This window comes from Monodelphis domestica, chromosome 4, assembly GCF_027887165.1.
Source record: "Monodelphis domestica isolate mMonDom1 chromosome 4, mMonDom1.pri, whole genome shotgun sequence".
NCBI classification, from domain to species: domain Eukaryota; kingdom Metazoa; phylum Chordata; class Mammalia; order Didelphimorphia; family Didelphidae; genus Monodelphis; species Monodelphis domestica.
Window position 1 is genome coordinate 427,824,202 of NC_077230.1, and position 18,093 is coordinate 427,842,294.

The following is an 18,093-nucleotide window of genomic DNA, read 5'->3' on the forward strand; positions in this document are numbered from 1 at the left end:
CATACCAGGTCACATGTTTGAATAAACCCCTCCTATTTGACCTTGTGGTAGTCAGTTGAACCAATGTTAAGTCTTGTGCCTTGTAAAATGATCATTAGCTACCTCCATTCCCCATTCCTTGATCCTCCAATAAAAGATTGAGGACATATATAGTTCACTCTCTCTTTCTCTCTACCACCATCAGAGGAGCACACAGGCTGTATCCCAAGCTCTTGAAGCCTTGTCTCTGAGTCTCTCTTCCTTTGTTCTATTTCCTCTTTCTCTATATCCCCTTCACCCATTTTCTCTCAGTTTCTAACTCTCCTTCTCAGGTGTCCAGCTAGGAATATATTAATTTGTGGCTACAGGCAGGCACAACTCATACCTGTCCCAAAGATTTTAGATTTCATTACTGGTAGAAGGTAGAAGGGGGACAGAAAATAGATTTTAGTTAATTGGAAAAAAAATAAATTAAGAAAAAGCTCTTTTCAACCACAGGTGTCAAATACATAACCTGCAACATTCTCAGGTGCTGCATGAACCAGGGGAAAAGGAAATTGGAAAATAGTTAACAAAAGAAAATGACACAGAGATAATTATATGATCATTTAAAATGTGTGCTTTCATCATCCTCATGTACAGATTGAGGCCAATAAAAACTCATTCCACCTCTGAAATATATCCTGTTGGTGTCTGACTTCCCCAAGGTCACTTCCCCACTTCACAATTCTATCTCTCCCCCCTGCTCTCCATTCAGAACATTCCTAGAGGCAGGGACAGGAAGTTGGGATACCCCTAAGGTTTGTAACAATAAAACTACATGAAATAAAAGGAAACTAAGGCCAGAGATGATCTCTCTATGGTCCTGCTGTACATTAATGTGATTATGGAATTGGAGTGTCTGTCATCTGTACATAGGAAAGTCAGACCAGTGAATTAATTGGGCAGCAGGAATTCTACAGTGGATCCAGCTACTGAATGCTAAAGCCAATAGATCAGAACCAGGCTTCACAAGAGACATGCTTCCATGTGGCATTTAATGCCACAAAGAGGAAAATATATGTCCAATGGTGAATCTCTTTGTGTGAAAGGAGACAAAGTTTATATCTTCCTTTCCATCTCCAGAATTTCCCTACCAAGGGGAATCAAGGCCAGCCCCATTGCATGACCATAGCTTATACTCCAACCAAGACTAGGAATAATCCGTGGTTCCACAGCACCAAGGGAAAAGGATTGAAGGAAAGAGTATTGGGCAGTCATTGAACCTGCGGTCCTAGAATTTGGGAGATGAAGAAGGTTGTATATCACTAGGACAGAAGAGAATAATACAATAACAATAACAAGGATGATGAAGACAACTCACATGCTTTTTATACCTACCATATAAAAAGGACCTTTACTCATAGAATGCTATTATATACAGAGAAAATGTAATTCATTTTTCCAGATAAAGAAACTGAGGCCTCAAAAGGAGGAGTCATTTACTACACAGAGAGTAGACAGAAAAGAAAGGATTCTATCCAAGTTTTATGATTCTGAGCTCAGGGCTCTTTCTACCACAATGCACTGTGCCATGGGACCGGGGGGGGGGGGAAGAGTGTCACTTTTGTCTATTTCTGTCATGCCAGGGAAAGAGAGAGCCCCACACAAAGTTGGGGGCCCAATCCAGATACTCACCATAGATTATAATATTCTTGGTTGCAGTACGCGTCAAACCAGTGAATGAGTTAGATGCAGTACAGGTATAAGTGCCAGCATGATTCAGGGATGCAATAACAGAAAATGTGGATGAGTTGCTGACAGTTTGTCCATTGTGTAACCAAGTGAATTGTGCTGCTGGGTTAGAATCAGCAACACAGCTCAAGGTAATATTTGCCCCAGTAGGGTACTCATTGGCTGAATGTACAATTGTGGCGTTATCTGGTCCATCTGGAAGAAAGAAAAGGATTCCATATTGAGATTATGGCAGAAATAAGGGGGCATCTCCTAGTCTATAACCCATCACCAAGAACCACTGTGTCTCCCTGATCCTCCTTTGAGCTGGGAAATTCACAACTCATCTTCTACTTTTCCAGTGTGGATCTGAACTTGGAAGATCTTAGGGCTTTCTCCAGTTCAGCACCCTGGCTGGCCACCCTCAACCAGAACACATGGCAAGGCCAATTTGGGCTCCCTAAAGATGAAGGGGGTTGGGAACCTCAGAGCCTACCTCTTTAGCTCTCAGAGAAGGGACTGAATTAGCCTGGGCCTCTGGGAACACACCACCAGGCTATAAGAAGGCACCATATAGGAAGAAGCAATATACTCACAGGTAACATTCAGTGTGAATGGATTACTCCTTTTCCTAAACAATGGGTTCTCGATTTCACACACATAGGGCCCTTTGTTTTCCGTTCTTCTGAGACTGCGGATAGTGAGTGTCCTCTTATCCGGCGACAGCTGTATCCTGTTACCACCTAGGGCAAGTCCATTTATGAACCACCGGTAAGCGTGAATTTGACCCGTAGCATTGCATGTCATTGAGAAGTCCTTGGTCTCCACTGCAGTATTGTTGGAGGTGATGATGGTAGGTTTGGACAGTGGTGCTGTGCAGGGAATAGACAGAAAATGACTGTATTCGTACTTTTTCTTATCTTATAACCTTATAAGTGGTTTGGAAGTGGCCTGTCTAAGACCTTGGCAAGGCTGGGGGCCAGAGACTAAAAACCTGTGATTTCAAAGGCAAAGACACCCCTTTCTATGGTGCAGATCTCATCTCCTCCAGGCCTTAAGAAAAGTTCTTCTTCAGTTCTGTGACTGACAAAGACATTCACATGGAGTCCAAGCCCCTGGTGCTCAGTCTTTCTGGTCTGAGGCAAGCTGGTCTGGGGATGATAGACCACTTCATCCAGCACCTGGGCTTGGATTTGAGGCCTTTCTAACTTGGCAGAACCACCAAGAGTTTATGATTCCTTGGCCTGGACTTCCAGAAGCCAGGGTCCCTTACCTTGACAGCTTGATAAGGATATTGGGAGCCGGTGGTGTGGATAGACTAAAGTCAGGCCATGGGGAGATTGTGCTCAGAAAGGGAAACATTACTTTAACTCTGTCGAAGAAAGAAAAGGAAAGGCAGAGAGTGGGAATAGATCAGTTCTTATCAGGATACAAAAGGATGAGCCTCTGGCTGGGAGTCAGGTGAGACCTGTTTCAAGTCTGGATATATTGAACCCACAATAGCATCTCTAGAGCATAGGACATGATTTGCCCCCAGGATGTCCATACCCTTTACAGAAGATTCTAGAATTCCCTGCTTTGGGATCTTTACTTTCCTTTGGTGTTTCCTGCCCTACAGGATGAGAATGAGAATGTTGAAGGTGATCTTCAAGCTCACATGAGGTTTTTTGCTGGGAATCTAAGCTAATGGGGACTAAATTTCCCTGAGCCTTTATGGTCCAAGGAGAGACCTTTCCTGATCTCTAGTTGGAAGTTAAAATACCTCACTGAGAGAGGTATGTGTTGTAATAATTAAAGGAGTTTGGCATAAACTGTTACAGATAAAAGAGTGGTTGCCTTAAACTGTGACCTCAAAGATATGTTTTCAAATCAAAAATATAGTGGTCACCCGGGAAAAATTCCCACATATTAAATATAACCAAGTCAGCTGGGTTTTATGGAGATTTTAATTAATACAAATAAGGAATTAATGAAAGAGAGAGAATAAGAGGAAACAATGAGAAAAGAGATAGGCCAGCTTAGGCCAGCCTAGGCTTTTAAGCCTTAAGAGAGAGATCAGTCAGTCTTTTATCACTCATGTAAAAAATAGACTCAGATACAGGACTACAATCCCCACGAGCCTTTCCTCCACTTCCCCAGAATGCCTTGTAATCTCACCTGGGCCGAGATTGAGAAGGGATTTAAGCTGATTCAAAAGCTTTTGAGGGGGGCTTGGGGCTTTTGGACTTCCGTTTTGCAGCAGGAGCGTCTCTTGCGTGATGTGAGGTTATTTTGTCTAGGCCTCTGGCCTAGGCACATGTTTCTTACTTGTATATTCTTTAATCTTTAATCCTTTAATAAACCTTTAAAAAATATAATACTTCTTGCAGAGAGAAACTAATTTCTACCTGCCTCAGTCTCCCCATCTCCCCTAAATTTTAATCTTTACACTCACCACAAGATTTGTCCCAAGCAAGACTCTAGTGTTCAGAGAGATACCAGTTCACCTTTGGCCAGCTCAATCTCCATCTAAGTTCAGCCACCAAGCCCTTCCAGGCAGCTCTGGCAAGCTGCCTCTCTCCCATTCATCTTTGGCCATATGAAACCTCTTCAGAGAGAGGTCCTCAGAGAGAGTTTTTCTCTCAGCTTCTGATTTCCTTTTAAAGAGAATTTTCTCCTATGTCACCTCCCCTAAGTTCTCACATCTACCAATCACAGTAGACATTTTCCAAAGGACAAACCATTCTTATTTCACACCTGAGTAGACTAAAACCTCATACCTCTTTTGTTAAGGCTTGTCCCTTACAAGTTGGCAAGTTGCCTGACCTTCATAGGTACTTAGCACCTTCCTAAAGATGGACTTAGCTTAAGGCTTTTGTTTCACTATAAGTATGAGTTAAGTACTTATTTATTGTTCAGTAAAGAGTTTACAACTTTATCTTCCTCTAAAATATGCTTAAGTATGGGTGGAGTAGAGTTCTCACATTCCTGACTAAGTCCCTTCATTGTTAAAATGGGGAATGGTCTTAACCAAGTGTTATGAAGTAGGGTCTGAGAATTTTTAAGATTCACAGTGTGCCAGAGCAATCCCTGGGGCACATCCAGGATCATCAACAGGCTTCCTTCCTGGGTCATCCATGGCCAGCTGTCTTAAAATTAATTTCCAATTTTACAGGTATAAGTGAGAAATATTTCAGCTTCCTTGACCTTTCTCCTTGTTATTTTGGTAGAGCTTGCACTCCATCCCTGGGTCTCCACTGGGAAGTTTAAGGTGAGGAAGAATGAGCCTCCCATTTGTATCCAGTAAAGCCAAGTGAGACTGACCAGGACAGTGACAAATCTGAGGTCAGCTAGCCACCTTTTGTAGTGGGGGGAGAATATGAAGAAACAGTGAGCATGCTCCTGAGCATGAAGGTCATGGTAGGACTTTTTGGAAGGTGTTTTGGCAGCATCAATGGATCCAGTGACTGACATGACATAGTGACTAGTGTTGGACTAAGAGTGAGAAAGACCTGAGTTCAAATTCTGTCTCAAAATGTTACTGGTTGTGCGACTTACTAGCAAGTCCCTATCTGTGTCTCAGTCTCCTGATTTGTTAAATGGGTAAAATAATCTCTCCCTCTTAGTGTTATTGGATGAAATGAGACCATATATAAAAGCTGTGTATAAATCCCAAGAAGATCCCAAACAAAGGTTCAGAGGAAGGAAAGTCAGAGTGTGAGACTGGGTACCAAATGTAGACTCAGGCTGTTTGAGCACACAATGTATGGCCAGAAGTATCTGTAATGCCTGCTGCCATTTTGTGAAGGGCTAAGGTTTAATGCCAGAACAAGAACACTCAAGGATAGTCTGTAGGCAATAGAGAGTCATAGAGAAGAGACATGAGCACACACATATTTTATTGAAGGGCCAATTAAGGGCACTAGAGATGCTTAGCCCAAAGAAGAAAAGACTTGAGGAGGAGGGGAGACATGTCTCCAAAGACTGGTCAAGTTATAAGGGGTTTGATGCCCCTGCCAGGGGATGCTCAGTGGTTACATTGATCAGGGAGGGACTATTTCCTAATGTGTCAGTATCTTTTCTCCTTACAGCAACATTCTGGTACCCTTTTATCTCTTGTCTATCACAAAACAACTCTTTTTTAAAACCCTTACCTCCTGCATTAGAATCAATACTCTGTATTGTTTCCAAGGCAGAAGGGCCAGGCAATGGGGGTTAAGTAAATAGCTCAAGGTCACACAGCTAAGAAGTGTCTGAGGCAAGATTTGAACCCAAGATTTCCTGATCCACAGCCAGGCTCTCAATTTGCTGAGTTACCCAGCTGCCCCTGCAGATCAGCTCTTCAGAGGAGGTAATGGCTTCTTTTTCAGAAGGGGCAGGGATTATGATTGGAATCCTGGTGACTAATTGAGAACTCTACTATATTTTGTTAGAAAGATAGGCGAGTAGGATTGTGTGGCCTCTGACTCTTATTTCTCCTAGTCTGCCTCCAGAAATGTGGGAGAAAAATGAAGATGATTCCTCTATTTCTTGACCTTCTCTAGGCCCCTGGTCTCCCTCCCTTCCCCAAGCTTGCCTTTCACACAATATTTACTGATATGGATCTCATTGTTCTTTTCAGGGTTATTCATTGTACCTCCTTTTTTCCCAACTTCTTTCTCAAGCAAAAAGTCTTTACTTTTCTGTTTTTAGAAGATGTGGTAGACCTAGATTGATGTAGCCCCAAAATTAAGGAAATAAGATTTAAGAAGACAGAGCCGAAAAGAATGGAGAGGCAGCAAAGGGATCAGGGATAGGGTAGTCTAGAGATAAAGAGAGATGGAGGAGAGTTTTCAGCAAGCTGTATCTCAAGGAAACTGGTCTATGGGTTTTCCTTGACTACACAGGCCAAACAGCAAACAGTTTTAATGGACTTGACTCCCTTCTCATTTCTCTTCCAAAAATGATTTGGGATGCTTTGCAAAACTGATCTGAAGAGGATTCCTGGACTGACTCTGCAACAGTTATGAGACGCATAAACAGGCTCACATCCAACCCAATCCTTTCTTGGGTGAGGAAGGGCTCCAACATTTGCCCCTCTATAATCAGATGGAAATCAGGCTGGCTCAATCATCCCTGGCCTCAGATATTCCTCTCTTGCTATTGGTCTCCTTCTGTCCACTAGGTGGAACTACCAGTACAGGAAGGACTCATTAGTACAAAAAGTTTCAGAGTAGCAGTTGACACATAATGTGATCTAGGGCATCTTAAACTCTCTAGGGCTGTCTCTGGATACAACTGACTTCAGTTCCCTGGAAAGATCAGGAAATGTCCAATTAAACAGGAAATCTTGAAAATCAAAAGAGAGTTTAATAAAATCAAAAGAAAATAAAAAACAGAATTAAATAATACTAGGATCTGGTTTTTAAAATATAAATACAATTAAATAGATGAGGCATTGGTTAATTTGATTAAAGATAGAAGAAAACATTATAACCAATAGGAAAAATGAAAAGGATGAATGAGTTAGCAATGAAGTTGAAATTAAGGAAATTTTGAGCACTTATTTTGAGCAATCATGTGCCAGCAAAATTGAAATGTAAGTAAAATAGATGAATACTTACAAAAAAGATTAATTGCTCAGATTAACAGAATTATAAATAGAATATTTAAACAACTCAATCTTAGAAAAAGACATTGAAGAAACCACAAATGAGTTCTCTATGAAAAAGTCCCCAGGATCAGATTGATATACCAGTGAATTACCACACTGAAGGAACAATGAATCTCAATGCTATTTAAACAATCTTAAAAATCTAGGCAATGAGGGCTATGGGGTGATCAGTAGATAGCAGGGCCTAGATTCAGGAGGACCAGGGTTCACATCTGGCCTCAGATACTTTGGATGTGTGACCACAGGCATGTCATTATCCCCCTTTTTCTAGCCTTTACTTCTCAACTTACTTTGAACCAATACTCAGAATTGATTCCAAGATGGAAGGGAAGAATTTTCAAAAATAGGTAAAGAAAGAATCCCACCAAATTCCTTTTGTGATCCAAATATATTTTTGATACCAAAGCCAGTGAAAGCAAAAACAGAAAAAGAATTGGAATACTTAAATAATCCTGTATTAGAAATAGAAATTGAACAAGGCATCACAAATGTCCCTAAGAAAAAATCCACAGGGCCTGATGGTTCTATAAGTGTGTTATATCAAACATACAACGAACAACTAATCCCAATATTATACAAAATATTTGATGTAATAAACAAACAGGGAGTTGTACCAAATTCCATTTATGACACAATTATGGTACTGATTCCAAAGCCAGGCACATCAAAAACAGAGAAAGAAAACTATAGACTAATCTCCTTCATGGACATAGATGCAAAGGTCTTAAATAGAATACTAGCAAAAAGACTCCAGCAACTGATCCTTAGGGTTATTCATTATGATCAGTTGGGATTCATACCAGATTAATATTAGGAAAATCATCCACATAATTGACCATATCAACAAGCAAACCAACAAAAATCACATGATTATCACAACAGATGCAGAAAAAGCCTTTGACTAAATACAACACTCATTCCAACTAAAAGCACTAGAAAGTATAGGAATAGAAGGGCCTTTCCTAAAAATAATCAACAGTATATATCTAAAACCATTAGCCAACATCATCTGCAATGGAGATAAACTAGATGTATTCCCAATAAGAGCACAAGTGAAATAAGGATGCCCATTATCACCTCTACTATTTAACATTGTACTAGAAACACTAACAGTAGCAATTAGAGAAGAAAAAGACATTGAAGGCATTAAAATAGGCAATGAGGAGATCAAGCTATCTCTCTTTGCAGATGATATGATGGTCTACTTAAAGTATCATAGAGAATCAATTAAAAGGCTAGTGGGAATAATCAACCATTTTACCCAAGTTACATGATACAAAATAAACCCACATATGTTATCAGCATTTCTATATATTTCCAATACATCTCAACAGCAAGAATAAGAAAGAGAAATTCCATTTAAAATCACCCTACACAATATAAAATATGTAGGAATCTATCTGCCAAAGCAAACACAAGAACTATATGAACACAACTACAAAACTATTTCCACAAAATTAAAACTAGATCTAAATAATTGGAAGAACATTAACTGCTCATGAGTAGGATGAGTTAACATAATAAAAATGACAATCCTACCCAAACTTATTTAGTGCCATACCCATGGAACTACCAAGAAAGTTGCTTATTGAAGTAGAAAAAACATCACAAAGTTCGTTTGGAAGAACCAAAGATCAAGGATATCCAGGGAAATAATGAAAAAAAAATGTGGAGGAAGATGTCCTAGAAGTAGCAGATCTCAAACAATACTATAAATCAGGGGTCATCAAAGCAAAATGGTACTGGCTAAGAGACAGAAAGGAGAATCAGTGGAATAGACTTGGGGTAAGGGACCTCAGCAAGACTGTCTATGATAAACCCAAAGATCCCAGCTTTGAGGACCAAAATCCATTTTTAGACAAAAATGGCTGGGAAAATTGGAAGACAATATGGGAGTGATTGGGTGTGGATCAACATCTCAAACCATAAACCAAGAAAATTCAGAATGGGTGAATGACATGAATGTTAAAAGAAGGAAAATATAAGTAAATTAGGTGAACACAAAATAGCATGTATATATCAGATCTTTGGGAAAGCAAAGATTTTAAGACAAAGCAAGAGTTAGAAAGAATCACAAATGGAAAGTAAATAATTTTTATTATATTATACTAAAAAGGTTTGTGCCAACAAAACCAATGTAACCAAAATTAGAATGGAAGCAACAAATTGGGGGAATAAATCTTCATAACAAAATCCTCTGACAAAGATCTAATTACACAAATTTATAAAGAGCTAAATAAGTTGTACAAAAAAACCATGCCATTCTCCAATTGATCAATGGGCAAGGGACATGAATAGGCAATTTTCATATAAAAAATAAAAACTATTAATAAACACAGGAAAAAAAAGTGTTCTAAATCTCTTATAATCAGAGAGATGCAAATCAAAACAACTCTGAGGTATCACCTCACACCTAGCAGATTGGCTAACATGACAGCAAAGGAAAGTAATGAATGTTGCAGGGGATGTGGCAAAATTGGAACATTAATGCCCTGCTGGTGGTGTTGTGAATTGATCCAACTCTTCTGGAGGTCAATTTGGAAATATGCAGAAAGGACACTAAAAAACAGTCAGCCCTTTGATCCAGCCATAACACTGCTGGGTTTATACCCCAAAGAGATAATATGGAAAAAAAAATTTGTACAAGAATATTCATAGCTGCACTCTTTGTGGTGGCAAAAATTTTGAAAATGAGGGGATGCCCTTCAATTGGGGAATGGCTGAAAAAATTGTGGTATATGTTGATGATGGAATACTATTGTGATCAAAGGAATAATACACTGGAGGAATTCAATGGGAACTGGAATGACCTCCAGGAATTGATGCAGAGTGAAAGGAGCAGAAGCAGGAGAACATTTTATACAGAGACTGATACACTGTGGTACAATCAAATGTAATAGACTTCTCCATTAGTTCCAAATTCAGTGATCCTGATCAACTCGGAGGGATCTATGAGGAAGAAAACTATCCATATTCGAAGGAAAAACTGTGGGAGCAGAAACACAGAAGAAAAAGAATTGTTTCATTACATTGATGGAAGGGGATATGATTGGGCATGTAGACTCTAAATGATCACCCTAGTGCAAACATCAACAATATGGGAATAGGTTCTGATTAAGAACACATATAAAACACAGTGAAATTGCATTTCAGCTACAGGAAGGGGTGGAGGAAGTAGAAAGAGGGAAAGGATATGATTCTTGTAACCAAGAAATAATGTTCTAAATTGACTATATAAAATTTAAAATATAACTCCATGAAATATTTCAGTAGCTATAAGACTTAAATCCTAAATATTTACATTCGCCACACTCAAGTTATGTTTTATTCCAGAACTGGCTACAAATCATGTTTGTAAATATTATGTAGAAAAATATAAAAACATGTTTGAATGGAAATAATTTCCATATGGTGCTATTTCTTTAAGTTAAATAAAGCAACTTTTTTTAAAAGATAAAAAAAAAAAATAGACAAGAGGAGAGTTAATCCTATCTTTCACAAGAGACTGATGACTTAGCTATCCTGATCAATACATTGATCTAAGACATTTTCAAAGGATTTATGATGAAGAAATATACTCTCTACCTCCAGAGAAAGATCTGATGGTGTCTAAATGTTGTATAAACAATACTTCTTTCAATTTCTTTTTTCTTGGCTTTTGTGTTGTTGTTACAAAGTGGATAATATGTACATATGTTTTACATAATTTCATATGTACAAAGGACATCACATTTTTTGTCTTCACAATGGGTCAGGACCAGGTAGGAGGGTGGGAATGCAAAATTTTAAAAAACTGTTATAAGTAAAAATATAAAGAATTTGGAGTTTGGAAGGAAGTTTGAGATTTCCATTCCATTGAGGTCCTGGGATAAATTGGCAAATAGAATCATCTACCTACAATCTTGCAAAAGGTTTAAGATACAGGGTCCTAATTTTTTGTAGTTGCCTTTATTGAATAGTTGGAGGCATTGCCCAGAAGAACAAAAAAGGCAGAAAGTAATAAAAGCCCTTCTTAATGAGGTAATTCCTAAGATTGGATATCCCAGATCACATAATCGAAATGATAATGGTCCTGGCATCACATCACAGATTATTCTCATGATTGCTAATGCTTTGTGCTTAACCAACAACCTTCATTACACCTGGCATCCTCAGTACACAATCAACCCTGTTTGCTTCAGTTTTCTCATCAGTAAAATAAGCTGAAGAAGGGAATAACAAAACACTTCATAACTTTTGGTAAGATACACCAAATAGGGTCATGAAGACACAGACATGTCCGAAATAACTGAACAACAATTTTTCCTTTTCTGAAAGGGAAATTTTGTGATTCAGACAATACTGGCTGTCTCAGTCATTTTCTTCCTTTGGTTCCTCTAGTTTGGGACATACTCCTGGAAGGGGGGCAGGGACTGAGTCATTTTCCTGTATCTCAAGTCCATAGCCTAGGGACTTTTTGCTGAGAAAGTGGGTGAAAAATATTGTGGGATAGAGGTGAATGGCCAGTTGTGGCCCAGGTCAGTTAGATGAATGAATGAATGAATGAATGAATGAATGAATGCATGCATGCATGCATGCATGCATGTACCAGTGGACTGATAAGAATAGGATTAGTAATGTGGGAGATGGGGAAGGAGGGAGGAGGGCTTGGCATTCATCCAGTACTACATATCAGCCTTATCATTCAAATGAAGATAATGCTTGTGCTTTGGAACTGTATTTTAATTTAAAATCCAAGATTTTGATTTTTGTTCTAGAAAAGATCTTCAATAAGAAGCTTGCTAACTCCTAAATCCAGGGAATGAACTGTTGCAGAAAGATGCAAAAACATACATTATTACATCAAGAAGATCAAGAATGAACTTTGGATATGGTTGATTGAACTAAAATTTAATTGAACATTTATTGTAAATGTACACATTTATGACAAAAGGGACTGCCCCTAATTTGGCTTTCTGTCATTGTGCCTAGCAAAACATTGGTTTTGCTTTCTTTCTTTCTATTTCCTCCCTTACTACTCTAATTTCCTCTCAGAAAATTGAATATTGTATATATCTATAGTTAGAAGTGCATTTAGGACTACAAGATGATTATGTTAAATGATCAATGGGGAGACTAGTCACCCAGTGATCATCAGGGGGGATTGTGAATCTTAAAAATTCTCAGACCCTACTTCAGAACACTTGGTTAAGACCATTCCCCATTTTAAACAATGAAGGGACTTAGATCAGGAAGTGGGAACTCTACTTCACCCATACTTAAGCATGCCTTAGGGGAAGATAAAGTTGTAAACTCCTTGCTGAACAATGAAAAGTACTTAACCCATACTTATAGTAAGGCAAAAACCCTTAAGCTGTGCCTATTTTTAGATCTAATTCAAAAAGGTGCTAAATACCTATAAAGGTCAGACAACTTGTAAACTTGCAAGGAGCAAAGAGGTGAGAACTTACTCAGGTGTGAATTACTCAAAGTTTAGTCTACTCAGGTGTGAATTAAGAATGGTCTGTCCTTTTTAAATCGTCTACAGTGATTATCATTTCATTTCTCTGTGCATAGAAGATTACTCAGTTTAGGTCAATTCCCTGGGGGTAAGGGATAAAGCTGATCTCAATAGGTGAGCCATTGAAGTGGGAATGACCAGGAGAACCAGAGGGGAAGCAGTTAGAAACCAACAGGGGAAGAGCCAAGATGGCAGCATAGCAGGAGCTTCTCTGAATCTCCTTCTAACCAATCATTACAAAGCATCTCAAGGGGGCAGCTGGGTAGCTCAGTGAATTGAGAGCCATGCCTAGAGATGGGAGGTCCTAGGTTCAAATCTGGCCTCAGACACTTCCCAGCTGTGTGACCCTGGGCAAGTCACTTGACCCCCATTGCCTAGCCCTTACCACTCTTCTGCCTTGGAGCCAATACACAGTATTGACTCCAAGACAGAAGGTAAGGGTTAAAAAAAACAAAAAACAAAGCATCTCAAAAGGACAAAAATCAGAACCAGAGAAATAAAGGCACTCTCCCACTGGTCACAGTGTGAAAGGTAGGCAGTGAGTGAGGATTCCTATGCCATAAAGAAAAGAAACTGCTCAAATCAAAGCACTAGTTGACCACACTTTCCCCCACATCAAATACTGAACCACAGTTAATGCCAGGGCCAGGAGAATTTCCAAAGTCTCAGGGGAAGACTGAGAGCACCACAGAATACCCCTGAGGGCTGTGGCTGGCCTTGGCAGTGAGACTCAAAGCTAAATAACACAGTCCTTGCAGCAGGAGAAGCAAAGGGGCAGCCAAAAGGGTAGCCAAAGCAGAGTTGAGGATGATGAACTTAGTGCAAAACCCATGTTGCAGTTGAAAATACAAGAAGCAACAGCTGAGGAAGATAGCCTTAGGAAAAAATGCTTTGAAGCAGGAACTACACATAAAAAAAAATAAACAACAGAGATCTACCTGCCCTCATTCAATCCTCAGAAAGGGAACGAAAGATACTCACAAGGCAAAGCCCTTGAGACAGAAGCTAAGAAACCAATGACCACCAACATGCAAGAATACCAATCCTAAAGGGGCAAAAGGAGTTAACAAAAAAAACCATCTTGACCCTGGAAAATTTTTATGGAGAAAAAGAGCAAATGTAGAATATCTGTCTTGTAAAGTGGGTAGAGGAAGTGCACATCATCCTCTTCCTCGTTTCTTGCTCTGGGGCCCAGGGGTCTCACATTAAAAAAAATCCCTTAAATTCTGTTTTAGAATATATATTAAATATTGTTTCTAAAGCAGAATAGCATAAGGGCTTGGGATTTGGGGGTAAGTGGAATGCCCAGGGTAACAGAGATACAAAGTGAATAAGGACAGATTTGAAGCTAGGTCCTTATGACTCCAGGCCTGTCCCCTCTATTCACTGAGCCCTTTCATCTTGTTGTGAGAAAAAGAGAAACCATTAAAAGGAGAAAGCTGTGGGAGAGACCTGAGAACTAGAGAATTACCACCATTCTCGGAAGGAAATGCTTCCTCAGTGTTCCAATTCCTGCATGATCCAGCAACTTTAGCACTAGATGACTGGCATGGAGAGGTGCCTTATTAGTCTATTTCAGACTTCTCCTAATTCATAAACTCTTCATGTGTTTCTGATTTCTCTTTATTGAGATTCCTTAGTAGCAGGAAAACTCACCAAAGGAAGACACCCACATCTCACATACAGTGCCAAAAACAAGGTGGTGAAGTATGGGTGAGAATATGACTCCTGGGAAACAAGTCCTCTTCTGCAAGTCTGACTTGGCCAGATTGGGCTGGATGGCTCTTGCCACTCTGTGGCTCAGAATAGGGCAAGGCTTTCTCTCTAGGACTGGGAGGGAAGAATCCCAGGTGCCTTTCATAAGTTAGGTAAAGGAGGAACCTGGCCCTTGGAAGTCCATGCCTCCAAATTTGGAAAAGATACAGAAATGGAGACTGGAGAAGTCTTTCAGAACAAAGGAGCCACTAGGAGAACACACTGGTGGCTAACTCTGTTGGTTCTTAAATTTATTTGCAGGGATTGGATACTAATGATTTGTACTTTGTAAGGACATGGTAGTTGTCCCTGAATAAGTATCAGATATGATTTGACTAAGGTCTCAATCAGAGCAATTGAGTTACTTGAGAAAGAAGGGATACTTAGAGAAGAGTTGTCTTTGGAGCTTCTTAAAATATAAGATTACTTCCCAGGCACCAGGGTTTCTTTCCCCCTCCCTCATCAAGCCTCATCACTGACATGCAACTACCTCAAAGTTAGTCCTTCAGCCATATACACTATTATTCTCCTACTCAGCTAGCCTATGGAGTGTTGGATCTTTCTCAGGAGTCTTTTTCCTACACTAGGTTATGTAATATTTTAATTTGAGAAATTGTTTGGAGCTGTAGTAGTAGTAGTAGTAGTAGTAGTAGTAGTAGTAGTAGTAGTAGTAGTAGTAGTAGTAGTAGTAGTAGTAGTAGTAGTAGTAGTTGTTGTTGTTGTTGTTGTTGTTGTTGTTGTAGTTGTAGTAGTAGTAGTAGTAGTATTGGTAAAGAGAGGGGAAAATGGAAGAAAGGTCAAGAGATATTAGTGTTAAAAGGAATTTCCCTCCAGATTATGTGTTTTTGTTTGATATCATCAATCACTGACCTGTAGGTCATTTATCATTGAGATTGACTTGTATTGAGAAACCCTCAGAGAAAGGAAGTTGAAACCAAGGAGAAGGGAAACTGATCCGACAGAAACTGCCCCCTTGTTAATCCAAGGAATTGCTCCTGCTCTTCTCTCTCTCTCTCTCTCTCTCTCTCTCTCTCTCTCTCTCTCTCTCTCTCTCTCTCCCATCATCAGAGGAGCACACAGGCTGGATCCCAAGCTCTTTAATTCCTGGCTCTGAGTCTTTCTTCCTTTATTATATTCCCTCTTTCTCTATATCCCCTTTACCCATTTTTCCTCAGTTTCTAACTCTCCTTTTCAGGTGTCCAACTAAGAATATATTAATTTGTGGCTATAGGCAGACACAACCCATACATGTCCCAAACATATTCTTTTTCATTAGTGGTAGAAGGTAGAAGGGGAACAGAAAATAGATTGTGATTAATTGGAAAAAGTAAATTAAGAAAAAGTTCCTTTCAAACACAGGTGTCAAATACATAGACTGCAACATTGCCAGGTGCTGCCTGAACCAGGTCAAAAGGTAATTGGGAAATAGTTGTAGCAGTCCACCCCTAGCTATGGGCAAGGGGAACAGTCGGTATGTACAGATTGCCTTAGAAGAGAGCATGCTCAGTCTTGAGCATGCTAAGTATTGCACATGGCTGGGAAAGCCTCTGACCCTTGACCCCAGCTTCCCCCAGGTTAAGTGGGAACACAGGTTTCTTTGTGCTCACCTGGTTAAGAGAAACCACACCTATACCTTGTCATTAACCAATGATCATCATCCCTGTGTACTGTGTATATTTGCATATCAAAGATTATATATAGCCCAGCAAGCTCTGCCTCTCTCTCTCTCTTTCAGGCTAGCTGATGGCTGTCCTGGCAGGACTTGGCCTCTGGTCAAGCTCCATCTTTAAATCTTCTCTATCTCTCTTTGATCTCTCTAACCTGTGTGGGATTAAATGTGGATCTCTGGCCTGGTAAAAGCCTTTGGAAGGGTCCTTTGATCAGAGCTTAGCTGTGGCTCATGGAAAATTAATAAAGACTCATTCCTGCCACCTCATATCTCTAATTTGACTCCGTCATCCCCCTTGTGGTATCTAAAACTTCTATCCTATCTCTATCTTCCTACCTTAAAGCTTCTCTCCCCTCTGAGGAAGCTTTAATAGTTAACCAAAAAAAAAAAAAGATACACAGATAATTATATGCTAAATTAAAATGTGTGCTTTAAGCATCCTTATATACAGATTTAGCCCAATAAAAAGTCATCCCTCCTGTAAAGTATATGCTGTTGGTATCTGACTTTCCAGAGGTCACTTCCACACATCAAAATTCTATTTCTCCCCCTGCTCTCCATTCAGAATATACCCAGAGTCAGGGACAGGAAGCTGGGATACCCCTAAGAATTATAACAATAAAGCTGCATGAAATAAAAGGAAACTAAGGCCAGAGATGACCTCTCTATGGTCCTGCTGCCATTAGTGTGATTATGGGAATGGAGGGTCTGTCATCTGTACATAGGAAAGTCAGACCAGTGAATTAATTGGGCAGCAGGAATTCTACAGTGGAAACAGTTACTGGAGGCTAAAGTCAATAGATCAGAATCAGGTTAAATAACTGACATGCTTCCATGTGGCATTTTACGCTACAAAAAGGAAAAATATAGAAGCAATGGTGAATCCCTATGTGTGAAAGCAGACAAAGTTTACATTCTACTTTCCATCTCCAGAATTTCCCTGCCAAAGGGGACCAAGACCAGCCCCATTGCATGACCAGAGCTTATACTCCAACCAAGACTAGAAATATTCTGTGGTTTCACAGCACCAAGGGAAAGGGACTGAAGGAAAGAGTATGGGGCAGTCATTGAAACTGCAGTCCTAGAAGGTGGGACACAAAGAAGGTTGTATGCTACTGGGACAGAAGAGAATAATACAATATCAATAACAAGGATGATGATGACAATTCACATGTTTTTGTGCCTAACATGTAAAAAGTACTTTCCCCACATAAAATCCTATTATATACAGAGCAAATATTATGCACTTTTCCAGATGAAGAAGCTGAGGATGTGAAAGGAGGAGACACACTTACCACACAGATAATAGACAGAGGAGGAATGATTAAATCCAAGTTTCATGATTCTGAGTTCAAGGTTCCTTCTACCACAATGCAATGTGCCATGGGACCACGGAGGCAGAATGTCACTTATGTCTATTTCTCTCCATGTCTATTTCTGCCAGGGAAAGAGAGAGCCCAACACAAAGTTGGGGGCCCAATCAAGCTACTCACCATAGATCATAAGAGTCTTGTTTGCAGTGCGCGTCAAGCCAGTAAATGAGTTAGTTGCAATACAGGTATAGTTTCCGATATGATTCAGGGATGTAATAATAGAAAATGAGGCTGAGTTGCTGACAGATTGTCCATTCTGTAACCAAGTGAATTGTGCTGGTGGGTTAGAATCAGCAACACAGCTCAAGGTAACATTGTTCCCCGTTGAGAACTGATCGCTTATACGGTCAATTGTGGCAATATCTGGGCCATCTGGGGGAAAAAGAAGGATTCCATATTTAGATTATGGCAGAAAAGAAGGGCATCTCCTAGTCTGTAACCCATCACCAGGGACCACTGTGATGCTCCTTTG

The 18,093-nt window shown here is 39.8% G+C and overlaps 1 protein-coding gene across 1 annotated transcript; it reads right to left on the reverse strand.

Moving 5' to 3' along the window:
• Positions 1-1,543: 1,543 nt before the first annotated feature.
• On the reverse strand, positions 1,544-18,002 carry LOC130458749 (carcinoembryonic antigen-related cell adhesion molecule 1-like). The gene is made up of 3 exons (XM_056825371.1): positions 17,742-18,002; positions 2,289-2,564; positions 1,544-1,908 (listed from the first exon to the last, which is right to left on the reverse strand). Exons 1-3 carry the CDS (start codon positions 17,749-17,751, stop codon positions 1,580-1,582), a joined length of 615 nt encoding a protein of 204 aa, XP_056681349.1. The 5' UTR covers positions 17,752-18,002; the 3' UTR covers positions 1,544-1,579.
• Between the last annotated feature and the right edge of the window lie 91 nt (positions 18,003-18,093).